At 43.9% G+C, this 15,348-nt stretch overlaps 1 protein-coding gene across 4 annotated transcripts in view; it reads right to left on the bottom strand.

Moving 5' to 3' along the window:
• The window catches only part of LOC139367235 (rho GTPase-activating protein 12-like), an 89,162-nt gene extending 74,054 nt beyond the window's left edge, over nucleotides 1–15,108 (bottom strand). For 2 of the 4 annotated variants that reach the window (XM_071105459.1, XM_071105462.1), the window contains exons 1-2: nucleotides 14,849–14,979; nucleotides 11,151–12,010 (exon numbers count right to left, since the gene is read on the bottom strand). In XM_071105459.1, coding sequence (XP_070961560.1) covers nucleotides 11,151–11,900 — 750 coding nt within the window. In that variant the 5' untranslated portion in view covers nucleotides 11,901–12,010; nucleotides 14,849–14,979. Of the gene's footprint in view, nucleotides 1–11,150; nucleotides 12,011–14,848 lie in introns of all 4 variants that reach the window. The other 2 variants (XM_071105461.1, XM_071105460.1) reach the window with 2 other exon arrangements.
• Nucleotides 15,109–15,348: the final 240 nt, after the last annotated feature.

Below are 15,348 nucleotides of genomic sequence, written 5' to 3'. Positions count from 1 at the left end.
TGCGTCCCAAATGGCAGCCTATTCCCAATGTACAAAATGGCACCATATCTGCGTTCCAAATGGCACCCTATTCCCTATGCAGTGCACTACTTTTGACCAGAGCACTAGAGTTCTAAAGTTCACTATATAGAGAATAGGGTGCCATTTGAGATGCAACCAAAGTTCACTCTTCATAGAACTTACATCCCATAGGGCTCCGGTCAAAAATAGTGCACTTAAAAGAGAACAGGGTGCCATTTGGGGCTCGATATCAGATGAGAGCGCAGCTACCAGATTAACACAGCATACATAACGGTAGACATGGGAATTCATAGATCTGACCTTGGGTCAGCTCAGACCAGCTGTTCCTTTTCCACGGATTTACTCCTGTATACAGTTTCATACCAGTTATGTCATGTACACTATTTGTGGTCCTGAGTGAAGCCGAGGCTATACGATAGAAGTGGTGTTGCCTCTTTCTATTGGGAGGTGCTGTCATAAAGACATGCAATATGGGGGTATTTTCAGGGGTAATATACATGCTTCTAAATATGGTCCCTTTACTATCCCAATATTAGATACACATGGTGGTGCACCTGGCAGGGTCCGGAGGTACTGCAGGGGTCTGCGGCCAGAACAAAGATAATGCAACATGTAGCAATTTCAACAATTTTACTGAGTTACAGTTCATATAAGGAAATCAGTCTGTTGATTGTGGCCTGTGGAATGTTGTCCCTCCCCTCTTCAATGGCTGTGCGAAGTTGCTGGATATTGGAACACGCTGTCGTACACGTCAACGCAGCGCATCCCAAACATGCTCAATGGGTGATGTGTCTGGTGAGTATGCAGGCTATGGAAGAACAGGGACATTTTCAGCTTTCAGGAATTGTGTACAGATCCTTTCAAGATGGGGCCATACTGAAACATGAGGTGATGGCGGCAGATGAATGGCACGACAATGGGCCTCAGGATCTCTTCAAGGTATCTCTGTGTATTCAAATTGCCATAGAGAACATGCAATTGTGTTTGTTGCCCGTAGTTTATGCCTCCCCACCTCCATCACTACACCATAAGTGGTCTGCAGAGGCCAGTTGGATGTACTGCCAAATTCTCTAAAACGACGTTTGGTAGAGAAATGAACATTAAATTCTCTGACAACAGCTCTGGTGGACATCACAACTTGAGACATCTGTGGCATTGTGTTGAGTGACAAAACTGCACATTTTAGAGTGGCTTTTAATTGTCCCCAGCACAAGGTGCACTTGTGTAATGATCATGCTGTTTAATCAGCCACACCTGACAGGTGGATGGATTATCTTGGCAAAGGAGAAATGCTTACTAACAGGGATGTAAACACATTTGTGCACATGTAACAGGGTTGGTTATCTTTCCACTTTCCTCTAAAGAAATGTGTATTTAAATGTTCAAGCTCTCTAATTGGTCGGTTCAATTCCGATGACAATAAGGCGTGTTATTGGCCCCGCTTGCAAAAAATGAGAGATCGCGAATGTCAGGACTCCCCAGTATGAAAATATAATGCAAGGGGTAGGTCACGCTCTGAATACTGTATTCTGTTTTTATATTTTACAATGTGTACAAGTTTGCTAAACATACCTGATTTATACATGTGTGGTACCATGGTACCTGTTAGGGAATGAGGGGCTTTCTGGAATGTGCTCGGTATATGATTGCTGTATATAAGTGTTTTAGCTAGCATGCACCGATGAAATGGTCACATAAGCTCACTGCTAACACATTGTTTTCATGCATACAGATTTCACCGTCGACAGCCATCAACATCATTAAGCCCTGCACAACTAACGTGCTGTTTCCTAATTAATCACAGGTATTTACACATATTTTGTGCGGCTGCTCGGCCATGGAAATCCATATCATGAAGCTCCCAACAAACAGTTATAGTGCTGAGGCCATGGAAATCCATATCATGCTCGGCCATGGAAATCCATATCATGAAGCTCCCAACAAACAGTTATAGTGCTGAGGTTGCTTCCAGGGGAAGTTTGGAACTCGGTAGTGAGTGTTGCAAGTGAGGACAGACAATTTGTACGCGCTACAGTACGCAGCAGTCCCATTCTGTGAGCTTGTGCGGCCTCCCACTTTATATATACACAAACACAATTTTTTTACATTTCAGTTTTATGAATATTTCTAATAACATATTAAACCATATTTTGGCCAAGAGTTCCATGGAATAAGTTTAGAGGGTGTATTTACAGTGTAATCAGGGTCCGATGCGATGGCCTGCTGGTCCGGGGCCAGGAAATCAGTTGTCAGGCCAGTAGATCTCTCCAGTCACTGGCCCAACCAGCCCAGTAACTTCAGTAAATGCTTGCGATCCAGTTCAACATTTAGATTCCCGGTCATAGTCTAGTATTGAAAACCATAGAAGACTACATGCAGAAAATGCATGCTATTTGTATTTAAGCATATGATTAGGCCATTCATTCAAGCACCACCACGCTCCTACGAGCCACAATTTCTCAAGCAGTACATGAGTTGATGCCTTCACACAGCACACGCAAACTGTAAAACTATTCGCTCGCTGAGCTTATATATTTTATGGATAGGATCCTTCAATAGTGAAAACACTAGCAATATGATGGTTACTGTTGAGTCTGCTAAAAGAAAGCTACAAAAAGACACCTAACATTTGTCTTGACTAGCCCATACCAGCCAGTTCGATATCTTGTTTGGAACGAAGAACATCTAGGGGCAGCGTCCTATTTTGAGATGTAGAATTATTTATTTATTCTCAAAATGACTTCATTTAGAAACAAAAATGAATGTAATTAATACAATGCAATTCTAAAGATAAGAGTAATGACTTGCTGTAACGGAATTCCTCTTCGTCAGAGGTGGAGTAGCAAGGATCAGACCAATGTGCAGCGTGGTAAGTGTCCATAATGATATATTTAATAAATCAACAGAACACTGAACAAAATAACAAAAGTACAAACAAACAACCGAAACAGTCCCGTTATGGTGAAAACACTAACACAGGATACAACCACCCACAAAACACAATAGAAAACAGGCTACCTAAATATGGCTCCCAAACAGAGACAACGACTGACACCCATACTAGGCCAAACACATAGAAATATAACAGAATGCCCACCCCAACTCACGCCCTGACCAACTAAAATAAAGACCTCACAAAAAACTAAGGTCAGAACGTGACAAGTGCCCCCCCCCCCCCCAAAGGTACGGACTCCGGCCGCAAAACCTGAACCTATAGGGGAGGGTCTCACGGTGGCGGCTCTGGCGCGGGACGTGGACCCCACGCCACCATAGTCTTTCTCCGCCTCTTAACCCGCCTTAACCGTGCCTTTCGAGCGGCGACCCTCGCCGCCGACCTCGGACTGGGGACCCTAGCAACGGGTCCCGAATGAACAGACGGCAGACTCCGGCAGCTCGGGACAGACGGGAGACTCCGGGCAGCTCGGGACAGACGGGAGACTGCGGCAGATCGGGACAGACGGGAGACTGCGGCAGCTCGGGACAGGCCGGAGCACCTGCAGGAAGGAGATTGAGAGACAGCCTGGTGTGGGGGGCTGCCACCGGAGGCCTGGTGCGTGGAGGAGGCACTGGATAGACCGGACCGTGGAGGCGCACTGGAGGTCTCGAGCACCGAGCCTGCCCAACCCTACCTGGCTGGATACTCCCCGTAGCCAGGCCAGTGCGGCGAGGTGGAATAGACCGCACTGGGCTGTGCTGGCGAACCGGGGACACCATGGATAGGGCTGGTGCCATGTACCCCGGCCCGAGGAGACGCATTGGAGACCAGATGCGTTGAGCCGGCTTCATGGCACCTGGTTCGATGCCCACTCTAGCCCGACCGATACGAGGCGCTGCGATGTAACGCACCGGGCTATGCCTGGTCTGGGAGACTCACAGGGATATTTTTAAACTCAATAATGAACATAAATGCACTGTATTTAAGCTTTAAAACTGTAAAGTTCTCTCTGCCCCATGACAAAATGTGTAGAATTGCAGGAAATGAGCATAAAAATTGATTTATTTTTCTCTGATGCCAAGAGGTGGGTCTGTTCTTTCCCAGGGCTAAAGAATTGATTGGTCCGGCCATGCACTGCCGAAGTCATAGTAAAACTCCACGTATGGTATTTTTTAAAATCAAACTCGAGCTGTGTTCTGATCATGAGGTCAGCGATGAATTTGCTGTCATAAAAGTGGTCCCCGGCCACAAAAAGCTTGAGAACCCCTACATTAGAGCATCTAGCAGAATAGTCCAATCATAAAAGTCAGACTACGGAGTAAGATAGTGGTCACGTTTAGCCATTGTATAGCTCACACCTCTCATGCCTTGTTCACATTACCCACAAGTACCCCGTTATGTTAAACCGAATGTCATGCATTTCAATAGGGACGTCCACAATGGAGTGGAAATGCAATGCCCCCTTGCGGTTGAAAGCCCCGTTGCAAGACGAACCCCTCATACTTTGACATTTTTCAAACTTTGAGACGTCTTTAGTCCAGCCAGAGTCCATCAATAGGAAGTTACCAAACCACAGAAAATGAAAATATTGAAGGCTTTATGGGATAGCTAGCAACTTGTAAACAATTCCAACAAGTGAGTACAATTTTAATAGTACATGTTAAATAATGCACATTGGCTGTTAAGCCCATTATATTATGACTGTTGCCTCCCATTTAATTTTGTGACTTTTTTTCATCTATACACTCATTATATTTTAGCTTCAAGAGAAAAGCACATAGTTAGTGCTAGCTAAAGCTAACAACGTCGTCATCAAGTAACGTTAGCCTATCAAAAATATACGATTACCCCTCTAATTAGAATTTAAAAGTACAGTAGGCCTACCTTACAACAAACCATGCTTAATTGTTATTTATATCATGCAAATCATTAGTAAAAGTAAATTGGTAAAAGCAAAGTATGATTGAAACCGTGGGTATTATTCACCGGGGAGTTGAGATGTACTATATGGAAGCCTATTCCCACCACCCACAAATAAAATATATATAGATCTCACACATACAGTTGAAGTCAGAAGTTTACATACACCTTAGCCAAATACATTTAAACTCAGTTTTTCAAAATTCCTGACATTTAATCCTAGTAAAAAAAGTCCCTGTCTTAGGTCAGTTAGGATCACCACTTTATTTTAAGAATGTGAAATGTCAGAATAATAGTAGAGAGAATTATTTATTTAAGCTTTCATTTCTATCATCACATTCCCAGTGGGTCAGACGTGTACATACACTCAAATAGTATTTGGTAGTATTGCCTTTAAATTGTTTAACTTGGGTCAAACGTTTCGGATAGCCTTCAACAAGCCTCCTACAATAAGTTGGGTGAATTTTGGCCCATTCCTGCTGACAGAGCTGATGTAACTGAGTCAGGTTTGTAGGGCTCCTTGCTCGCACACGCCTTTTCAGTTCTGCCCCAAAAAATTCCATAGGATTGAGGTCAGGGCTTTGTGATGGCCACTCCAATGCCTTGACTTTGTTGTCCATAGGCCATTTTGCCACAACTTTGGAAGTATGCTTGGTGTCATCGACCATTTGGAAGACCCATTTGCGAGCGACCAAGCTTTAACTTCCTGACTGATGTCTTGAGAATATATCCACATCACTTTCATTCCACATGATGACATATACTTTATGAAGTGTACGAGTCCCTCCTGCAGCAAAGCACCCCCACAGCATGATGCTGCCACCACCGTGATTCACGTTTGGGATGGTGTTCAACGGCTTGCAAGCCTCCCCCTTTTTCCTCCAAACATAACGTCATCATTATGGCCAAACAGTTCTATTTTTGTTTCATCAGACCAGAGGTCAATTCTCCAAAAAGTACGATCTTGGTCCCCATGTGCAGTTGCAAACCGTAGTATGTCTTTATGAGATTTTATGAACAAAAGAGCAAAACTATTTATATTTTTCAATTATCATGTCACCAGAATAAGACCCTAGATATTTATTGGAAAGCTCATCACCTTGCACTTTCACCCACCCTGTGAAATTCATCACCATTTATATGTCAACAAACTGCATGCTTTCCCGACGAGTCGTAGTGGGAAGACCACACAACGTTTCATCGCGTGATTCCTAGTGTACTTCGATATGATGGTCATTATATCAATATTTGCGCATTAAAGCGTTTCCAACGACATTATTCGCATAATTCATTTTACCCACACAAAAATCTCTCACCTTGTCTAGTGTATTTTGTGTTGACGACATTTGGAAAATTTACTGGGAAAAAAAAATGTGTTTCCATCAGGCCTGTCATGACATGTTTAATTCAACATGTACTTTACTCACATAAAAAAGGTTGGATGGAAATCTGGTTAAAATGGTTTGTGCTTACTGTGACTGCTGTGATATTTTCAGTCAAATTGAGCTGCGGAACAAGAATGTTGTGTTGCCAGCCACAATGAAAGTTAAGGCCATAATGTGAATTGAAAAAGAATCCAGAATCTCCTTCATATCGCGTAGTAGGGCGAGCGAGCAAGAACATGAGGGTGGCCCACATCGTGTCAAAAAACTGAAATACCAGTCCATACAGATGCCAGGCCAGGGTCTTGAGAAGTAAGGAAATGGGCTTATTTGGCCAATCTTTTAATAAGAGCATAGGGGCTGTGCTTTTAGAAGGGGGGGGGGGGGGGGGGGGGGGGGGGGGGTGTATCTACGTGGGATTCAGAGGTCACATTGCCAATGAACCCAAGCTGTGTATCAGCCAGAGAAATATAGGCCACTCCATCCTATAGCTACTAGCCAGACAGAGCCCTACAGAGAAGGGAATTATACAGGCAGGGAGAATATGGTAACACACAGAGGTTTACCATCATTCACTGTACAGATCAAATCAATGTAGCTAGGCTAGGGAGACCAGCTGGCACCAGACTACAGGCTTGTCACTGACACACACACACACACTGATTCTCTCTCTTATGGACCGAGAAGGATACAGGCAAGGGGAGGTTAGATGGGATTGGTAGAAAAAGGAGAAGCGGAGAACAGAGAAAAAGAGCCTTCTAATAACTTACTGTCTCGGCTCATACTGAAAGTGCTTTGTTTAGCACATATACACAGATTTTTTTCTGTAACCCTGCAATGACACAGGAAATCGAAGTGTTGGTTGGTTGGCTGCACTGCAGGGCCAATCACATGCATAGCAACTGGCCAGATAGGAAAGACTACAGACCACAAAGTGAAAAGGAGCAGGTTTTACCTGACCAGACAGTGAAGAATCTCTGCAGTTCACTGGAAGAGCCAACCGTCGGTGGGCTATTCATACGCTGCGTTGGCGCTACAGTCTGTCAGAAACATTCAGCGAAAACCCTTTGATGCACATGAAAATGACATGGGCGAATGTGTACGATTATGGTCGCCAATTTGACAAGCATAAAGTTAATTCTGGTGAGTGACACACAGAAGATAATTTAGCATGTTTTTGTTCAACAGGATGCATTATCATAACATTCTAATTTTAACCATGGTCCGCCCCGCCATGGTCCAACGTCACCGACCATGTTCCACCATAAGTTCTATTCTCCCTATTTTCCAGCCCAAACACATGACTCTCTCACACACACCATTCTCACACTCGTCCTCACACAAACACAGGTCCCGCGGCCAGTGGGGCGACAGAGCAGAGCAGACTGATCCTCAGCTGATATGACCTAGTTTCTATTCAAGCCCAGTCCCTCAGCTGCCTCCTGCTCCACAAAGAGCCTTCACAATCTACTCTATGCCTGAATTGAGGAAAAAAAACAATATCCAGTTGTATTTATTATGGATCCCGATTAGCTGCTGCTAAAGTAGCAGCGAATTAAGCTAAATTAAGGCAGTTTATACAATTTTAAAAACATTACAATACATTCACAACGCACTGTATGCCCTCAGGCCCTACTCCACCAATACCACATATCTACAGTACTAAATCCATGTGTATGTATAGTGCGTATGTGTGTGCTAATGTTTGTGTTGCTTCACAGTCCCCACTGTCCCATAAGGTGTCTTTTTATATATTTTTTTTAATCTAAAAATTGTACTGCTTGCCTCAGTTACTTGATGTGGAATAGAGTTCCATGTAGTCATGGCTCTATGTAGTGCTATTATGTACCTCCCATAGACTGTTCTGGACTTGGGGACTGTGAAGAGACTAGAGGTCGACCGATTAATCGGAATGGACGATTAATTAGGGCCGATTTCAAGGTTCATAACAATCGGAAATGGGAATTTTGGGGGGCCTTTATTTAACTAGGTAAGTCAGTTAAGAACACATTCTTATTTTCAATGACGGCCTAGGAATGGTGGGTTAACTGCCTTGTTCAGGGGCAGAGCGACAGATTTTTACCTTGTCAGCTCAGGGATTCAATCTTGCAACCTTACGGTTAACTAGTCCAACGCTCTAACCACCTGCCTCACGAGGAGCCTGCCTGTTACGCGAATGCAGTAAGAAGCCAATGTAAGTTGCTAGCTAGCATTAAACTTATCTTATAAAAATCAATCAATCATAATCACTAGTTATAACTACACATGGTTGATGGGGCCACAGTGTCTCCTGACCCCTCCAGTATTTATGCTGCAGTAGTTTGTGTCGGGGGGCTAGGGTCAGTTTGTTATATCTGGAGTACTTCTCCTGTCTTATCCAGTGTCCTGTGTGAATTTAAGCATGCTCTCTCTAACTCTCTCTTTCTCTCTCTCAGAGGACCTGAGCCCTAGGACCATGCCTCAGGACTACCTGGCATGATGACTCCTTGCTGTCCCCAGTCCACCTGGCCATGCTGCTGCTCCAGTTTCAACTGTTCTGCCTACGGCTATGGAATCCTGACCTGTTCACCGGACGTGCTACCTGTCCCAGAACTATTAATTGACCATGCTGGTCATTTATGAACATTTGAACATCTTGGCCATGTTCTGTTATAATCTCCACCCGGCACAGCCAGAAGAGGACTGGCCACCCCTCATAGCCTGGTTCCTCTCTAGGTTTCTTCCTAGGTTTTGGCCTTTCTGGGGAGTTTTTCCTAGCCACCGCGCTTCTAGTCAGTGTATATGCAACAGTTTGGGCCACCTAATTTGCCATAATTTTACATAATTATGACTTAACATTGTAGGTTGTGCAATGTAATAGGAATATTTAGACTTATGGATGCCACCCGTTAGATAAAATACGGAACGGTAACGTAATTCACTGAAAGATTAAACGTTTTATTTTCGAAATGATAGTTTACAGATTCGACCATATTAATGACCTAAGGCTCATATTTCTGCGTGTTATTATGTTATAATTAAGTCTATGATTTGATATTTGATATTGATATTAGAGCAGTCTGACTGAGCGGTGGTAGGCAGCAGCAGGCTCGTAAGCATTCATTCAAACTTTGCGCTGTTTATGACTATCAACTCCCAATATTAGGCTGGTGTAACCGATGTGAAATGGCTAGCTAGTTAGCAGGGTGTGCGCTAATAGCGTTTCAAACGTCACTCGCTCTGAGACTTGGAGTAGTTGTTCCCCTTGCTCTGCATGGGTAACGCTGCTTCGAGGGTGGCTGTTGTCGATGTGTTCATGGTTCGAGCCCAGGTAGCGGCGAGGAGACGGATGGAAGCTATAATGTTACACTGGCAATACTAAAGTGCCTATAAGAACATCCAATAGTCAAAGGTATATAAAATACAAATTGTATAGAGAGAAATAGTCCTATAATAACTACAACCTAAAACTTCTTACCTGGGAACATTGAAGACTCATGTTAAAAGGAACCACCAGCTTTCATATGTTCTCATGTTCTGAGCAAGGAACTGAAACGTTAGCTTTCTTACATGGCACATATTGCACTTTTACTTTCTTCTCCAACACTTTGTTTTTGCATTATTTAAACCAAATTGAACATGTTTCATTATTTATTTGAGGCTAAATAGATTTTATTGATGTATTATATTAAGTTAAAATAAGTGTTAATTCAGTATTGTTGTAATTGTCATTATTACAAATAAATACATAAAAAAGGTATTAAGGTATTATATATAATGAATAAATAAATAAATAAATAAATTAAATAAATAAATAAATAAATAAATAAATAAATAAATAAATAAATAAATAAATAAATATCGGCCGATTAATCGGCATCGGCTTTTTTTGGTCCTCCAATAATCGGTATCGGCGTTGAAACATCGTAGCTGTGTGCCAGTAGTTTAGAGAGACAGCTCGGTGCATTCAACATGTCAATACCTCTCAAAAATACAAGTAGTGATGAAGTCAATCTCTCCTCCACTTTCAACCAGTAGAGATTGACATGTATATTATTAATACTAGCTCTCTGTGTACATCCAAGGGCCAGCCGTGCTGCCCTGTTCTGAGCCTGCACCTGCAGCAACTGTTGCTGCTCTTTATTTTTTTTTATTTTTACCCCTTTTTTCTCCCCAATTTCGTGGTATCCAATTGTTGTAGTAGCTACTATCTTGTCTCGTTGCTACAACTCCCATACGGGCTCGGGAGAGACGAAGGCTGAATGTCATGCGCAACCCAACCAGCCGTACTGCTTCTTAACACAGCGCGCATCCAACCCGGAAGCCAGCCGCACCAATGTGTCGGAGGCTACACCGTGCACCTGGCAACCTTGGCTAGTGCGCACTGCGCCCGGCCCGTCACAGGAGTCGCTGGTGCGCGATGAGAGATCGCGCGGAGATCCCTACCGACCAATCCCTCCCTAACCCGGACGACGCTAGGCCAATTGTGCGTCGCCCCACGGACCTCCCGGTCGCGGCCGGTTACGACAGAGCCTAGGCGCGAACCCAGGGACTCTGATGGCACAGCTGGCGCTGCAGTACAGCGCCCTTAACCACTGCGCCACCCGGGAGGCCAACTGTTGCTGCTCTTGTCAAATCTGGCAAAACGTATTCAACGCAATGGGGTGGAATAAAGCCACATTCTCCACAGGGGCTGATGAATGAAGGCAGCTCTGCAGGAGACCGTGGAAGAGATGTTCCATCACTCAACATCTACTCTGACAGGAGGGAGAGAGAGAGATGGGAAGGACACTCACACGCTAGTGTCTTCCTGCTAGCCAGGGAAATTGTTTGTTTTTTAAAGGATGATGATAGAGAAAGGGTTGTAATAATCACTTCCCATTTAAGAACAGCAGCATCATACTGTCTCTTACCTGCATGTGTTCAGTAGAGCTGCTGCTCAGGTCATCTCCAGACTCCGAGTCGTTCTGGAGCTTCTCTGACCCCTCCCCCGGGGAGTCCCCAGGAGAGGAGAGAGTCCGGTCCGAGTCATGGCTCTTGCTGTGGTTTATAAGGTGGTTGTTGGGGGCCCTGGGAGGCGGAGAGTCCGCCCGCATATGCGGTAACTTGGAGCTGTTGCTGTGGTGATGGTTCTTGTTGTTGTGTAGGAGCACCAGATCGGCTACGCCAGGGGGCTTGCTGTGCCGTGGGCTTTCCGGGTTCTGGTTGGCATCCTTGGGCAGAGAAGGTGGTGTGACGTGCCCCCAAGAGGGGAAGGGCGTGGAGGTGGGCGACGGACTCCCAAAACTAGACATCTCCTGAGGTAGCCTGTTGTTGAGGTTCTCGTTGGACGCGCTACAGATATCCAGAACTGTAGGCTTTACCCGGATCGTCCCATCCATCCCTTCCGACACGAGGGTCTTTGGTGGGGGCATGAGCGCCCGGCGCACCTCCCTGACGTACTGCGCTGGGACATAGAAGGCTTTCATCCCCTCTTCCTTCCGTACCTGCCACCAGTCCTCGTTGGTCTTCCTGACCAGCATGTAGCACTCCCCCTGCCTGATGGAGATCATCTTATCTTTGGCCTTGTACTCATAGTCGTACTCCACCTCCACGTACACCTGGCCCGGTGCGAGGATGGGCAGATCAACCCCACCGCCGCCAAGCCCCTCACTGTCAGCCATGATGGTGTTGACCACCCCTGACCGCTGACCCTTCAACCTCTGACCTTTAGGTGGTGTTCAGAATCAGAAGGTTGGGGGGGGATCGACATCTCTCACTGGGCTCCCCTACACTTCAGGAAGAGAGGGAATAGGGAAAGGTTTCAGTTAGGTTTTTAAGCATTTGACTGCATTATTTGTTGGTTATATTTGCCTAGCACCAAAGGTTATTTTTGTTTAAGGTTGAGCGTGATGGTACCTTCTTTCAACACAGACCAAGGCATTAATTTCTACCTTCATCCCATTCAGACAAACCTGAAACTTGCAAAAAGACAGTACTTTACAGCCCTCTGTCTGAATGGCAATTACACACAAACAGACACTACTACTCACCACACCAACACTTGCCTTTAAATTCTACTTTATTACAAGTTTCTTTCAACAGACAATACTAGGGTTGGCAGGTAGCCAGGTGGGTAGGAGTGTTGGACCAGTAACCAAAAGGTTGATGGATCAAATCCCTAAGGATCAAATCCCCAAGGTAAAAATATGTCGTTCTGCCCCTGAGCAAGGCAGTTACCCCACTTTTCCCCAGGCGCCAAAATATTGATTAAGGCATCCTCTGCACCTCTCTGATTCAGAGGGGTTTGTGTTAAATGTGGAAGGCACGTTTCAGTTGAATGCATTCAGTTGTACAACTGACTAGGTATCCCCCTTTCCCTAGAATGATGTCACAAGCTATTTCCAGACATGTCAGTAAATGAGGATCTTCCAGGAACAATTCATTTTCAAAAACAACTAAGTCCACAGGATCAGAAACAGTATATGACTGGATAGGAAATCCACAGTGTTAACACGATTATCCAACCTCACAGGAACACAGGTGAGAACAGCCTGACCCCCACCCACACACACAGCCTGTCAGACTGCCTCCACTGCAATCTGACATCCTGAAACACAGGCAGGAGAAAGCAGGTGCTTTTCCGAGGCATGACTGTATGCCTGTATCTATAAGAAGGATGTCCCTCTCATCTACAGATTCATGAACACACAGATTTAGCCACTGCTGCAGAGTGAACAACAGACTCCCATCAATAATAGATATATGGTAGTTACAGTAAATCTGAGAGTTGAGTGTGAGTGACAGAGACTAGGCTATACCACAGAATTGTGAGTGATGGCTATGATTTATGAGAGCATCTTGACTGGCAGCATCACCGCTTGGTATCCCTGTCATCCATGACCTATATACCAGGTGGTGTGAGATGAAGGCCTTAAAAATGGTCAAAGACTTCAGCCAACCAAGTCACAGACTGTTCTCTCTGCTACCACGTGGCAAGCGATGCCGATGTATCAAGTCTGGTACCAACAGGACCCTGAACAGCTTCTACCCCCAAGCCATGACTGCTAAATAGTTAACCAAAGAGCTACCTGGACTATATGAATTGACACATCACATACACTGCTGCTACTGTTCACTATCTGTCACTTTATTCCTAGTTACAGTATTTGTACACCTCTACCTCAATGACCTCATACCCCTGCACATCGACTCTGTACTAGTACCCCTTGTATATAACCAAGTTATCCATCATTACATGTTTTACTTTTCTATTATTTATCCATTTTCTTTCTCTCTGCACTGTTGGGAAGGGCCCGAAAGTAAGCATTTACTGTTAGTCCACACCTGTTGTTTATGAAGCATGTAATGAATAACATTTGATTTGGTGATTTATTTTGATTGCCCTCTCTCATACAGCCTACAATAGGGAATTCTTCATGCTTACCTTGATGTTCAGTTCACCCGTATGCTATGCACCAACAAGATCTAAAGTATCTGTTTATTGTGATGCACTCTTCATCCACAGCTAAACACACACTAAATGGATTGATATGTAGAACAATATTTCTTCTTATTATTATTATTATTATCATTATTATAAAGAATAACTAATTACACATACTGGGTGACCTGTCATACGGTCCGGGGATGAAGGATAGATTACTATTATATCATCTGTGCTTTGTTGGCCACACAAGCATTAAAATACCTTGAGATTCTACATGCCTTTGTCCCAGTGTGGTTCTATTCGAAACAGATGTCGCCACGACTGTTAACGAGTAGCTAACCTAACTATTTTCCTAACCTTAACGTAATTATTCTAACCTGTTAAGTTAATTATCCAAACCATGGTTGCCTAGGGTTTTGTTGCCTTATAGGGGAAATATGTGGGGGGGTCCCGGGGGAGTCCCTCGGTCAAAGGAGTTCCAAGACTCTTGAAATACAACAATGGAGTAGAATCCATATTCAGTTTCATCAAAAGATCCCAACGAGACAAGAAAGGCGCATTTGCTCACATTGTATAGACTTATTTTTCTACTGTATTATTGACTGTATGTTTGTTTTACTCCATGTGTAACTCTGTGTTGTTGTATGTGTCGCACTGCTTTGCTTCATCTTGGCCGGGTTGCAGTTGTAAATGAGAACTTGTTCTAACTTGCCTACCTGGTTAAATAAAGGTGAAATAAAAAAAATCCCGAACCACGAAGATGTAATTATCACAGTATTTATAGGCTACCTGTTAGGAATCATTTTCATAACAATGATCTATGCTAAGAAAGCATCGTGAAGCACAGAAATGAAGCCAATAGGCTTATCACGTGAAAACCAAAGGATGGACAACTAAAACAATATTAGCACTCTCCTATGCCACGGGTTCGTTGTAGTCCAAATATCAAATAGAATTCCGCACGTTTATAGAAATAGTTAAATTACACCATAACAGCAGCATAGGTTTAAATGCACTCTCCTCCGTTATGAAATTCGAGGTCGAAGAAACTAAAAAAGTAGCCAGTTGTTTCGCAACAACGTACTGCAACAAAGTAACTTTGGAAGTAGCCAATAGCTAGTATCTGCGGTTTTGCGTTTAAAAATAAAGGATTGACAGACAAATTATATGTAGCCTACACACCTTGTGAATGGTTTCTTCTTTATCTCCAAAGGATAAGCTAGTCAACGGCGGTTGTTTTCGGCGGAACTTTTCCTCCAGATATTTCAGTGTTCTAAACTGCTAAATATATAGTAGGCTGGCATTCGATATTCAACCATACGATCCATCGCCTGCCTCGTTTCCACCAAGTTGTGGTGCTATCGCTTGTGAGCACTGCGTTGGTATATTCTTCTCCCATCCGCCTGTCTGTCTGTCTGCCAAGTATGATGGATGATACCCCTAGTTTGCCCTCTCGTGGTCCATAGTCTCACCGTTCTCAGTTGCAGTGCTGCTGCACCAGTTTCAATTTGGCAGCCACTGGATTTATTTTTAAGAAATTCAATCATTGCTCTTAATTGTGCAAATGTTATTTGTTCCAAATTACAGTTTAATTTGTAACCAATGTGGTTTCTTGGTTTAGCCTATAGGCTACTATATCCCGTTTAAAGTGCTGGGGTTGATATCTATGATATATTTAAATT

The sequence above is a fragment of the Oncorhynchus clarkii genome, chromosome 15, assembly GCF_045791955.1.
Source record: "Oncorhynchus clarkii lewisi isolate Uvic-CL-2024 chromosome 15, UVic_Ocla_1.0, whole genome shotgun sequence".
NCBI lineage: Eukaryota > Metazoa > Chordata > Actinopteri > Salmoniformes > Salmonidae > Oncorhynchus > Oncorhynchus clarkii.
Note: the sequence above shows the minus strand (reverse complement) of the source record. Positions and strands in the feature narration are given on the sequence as shown.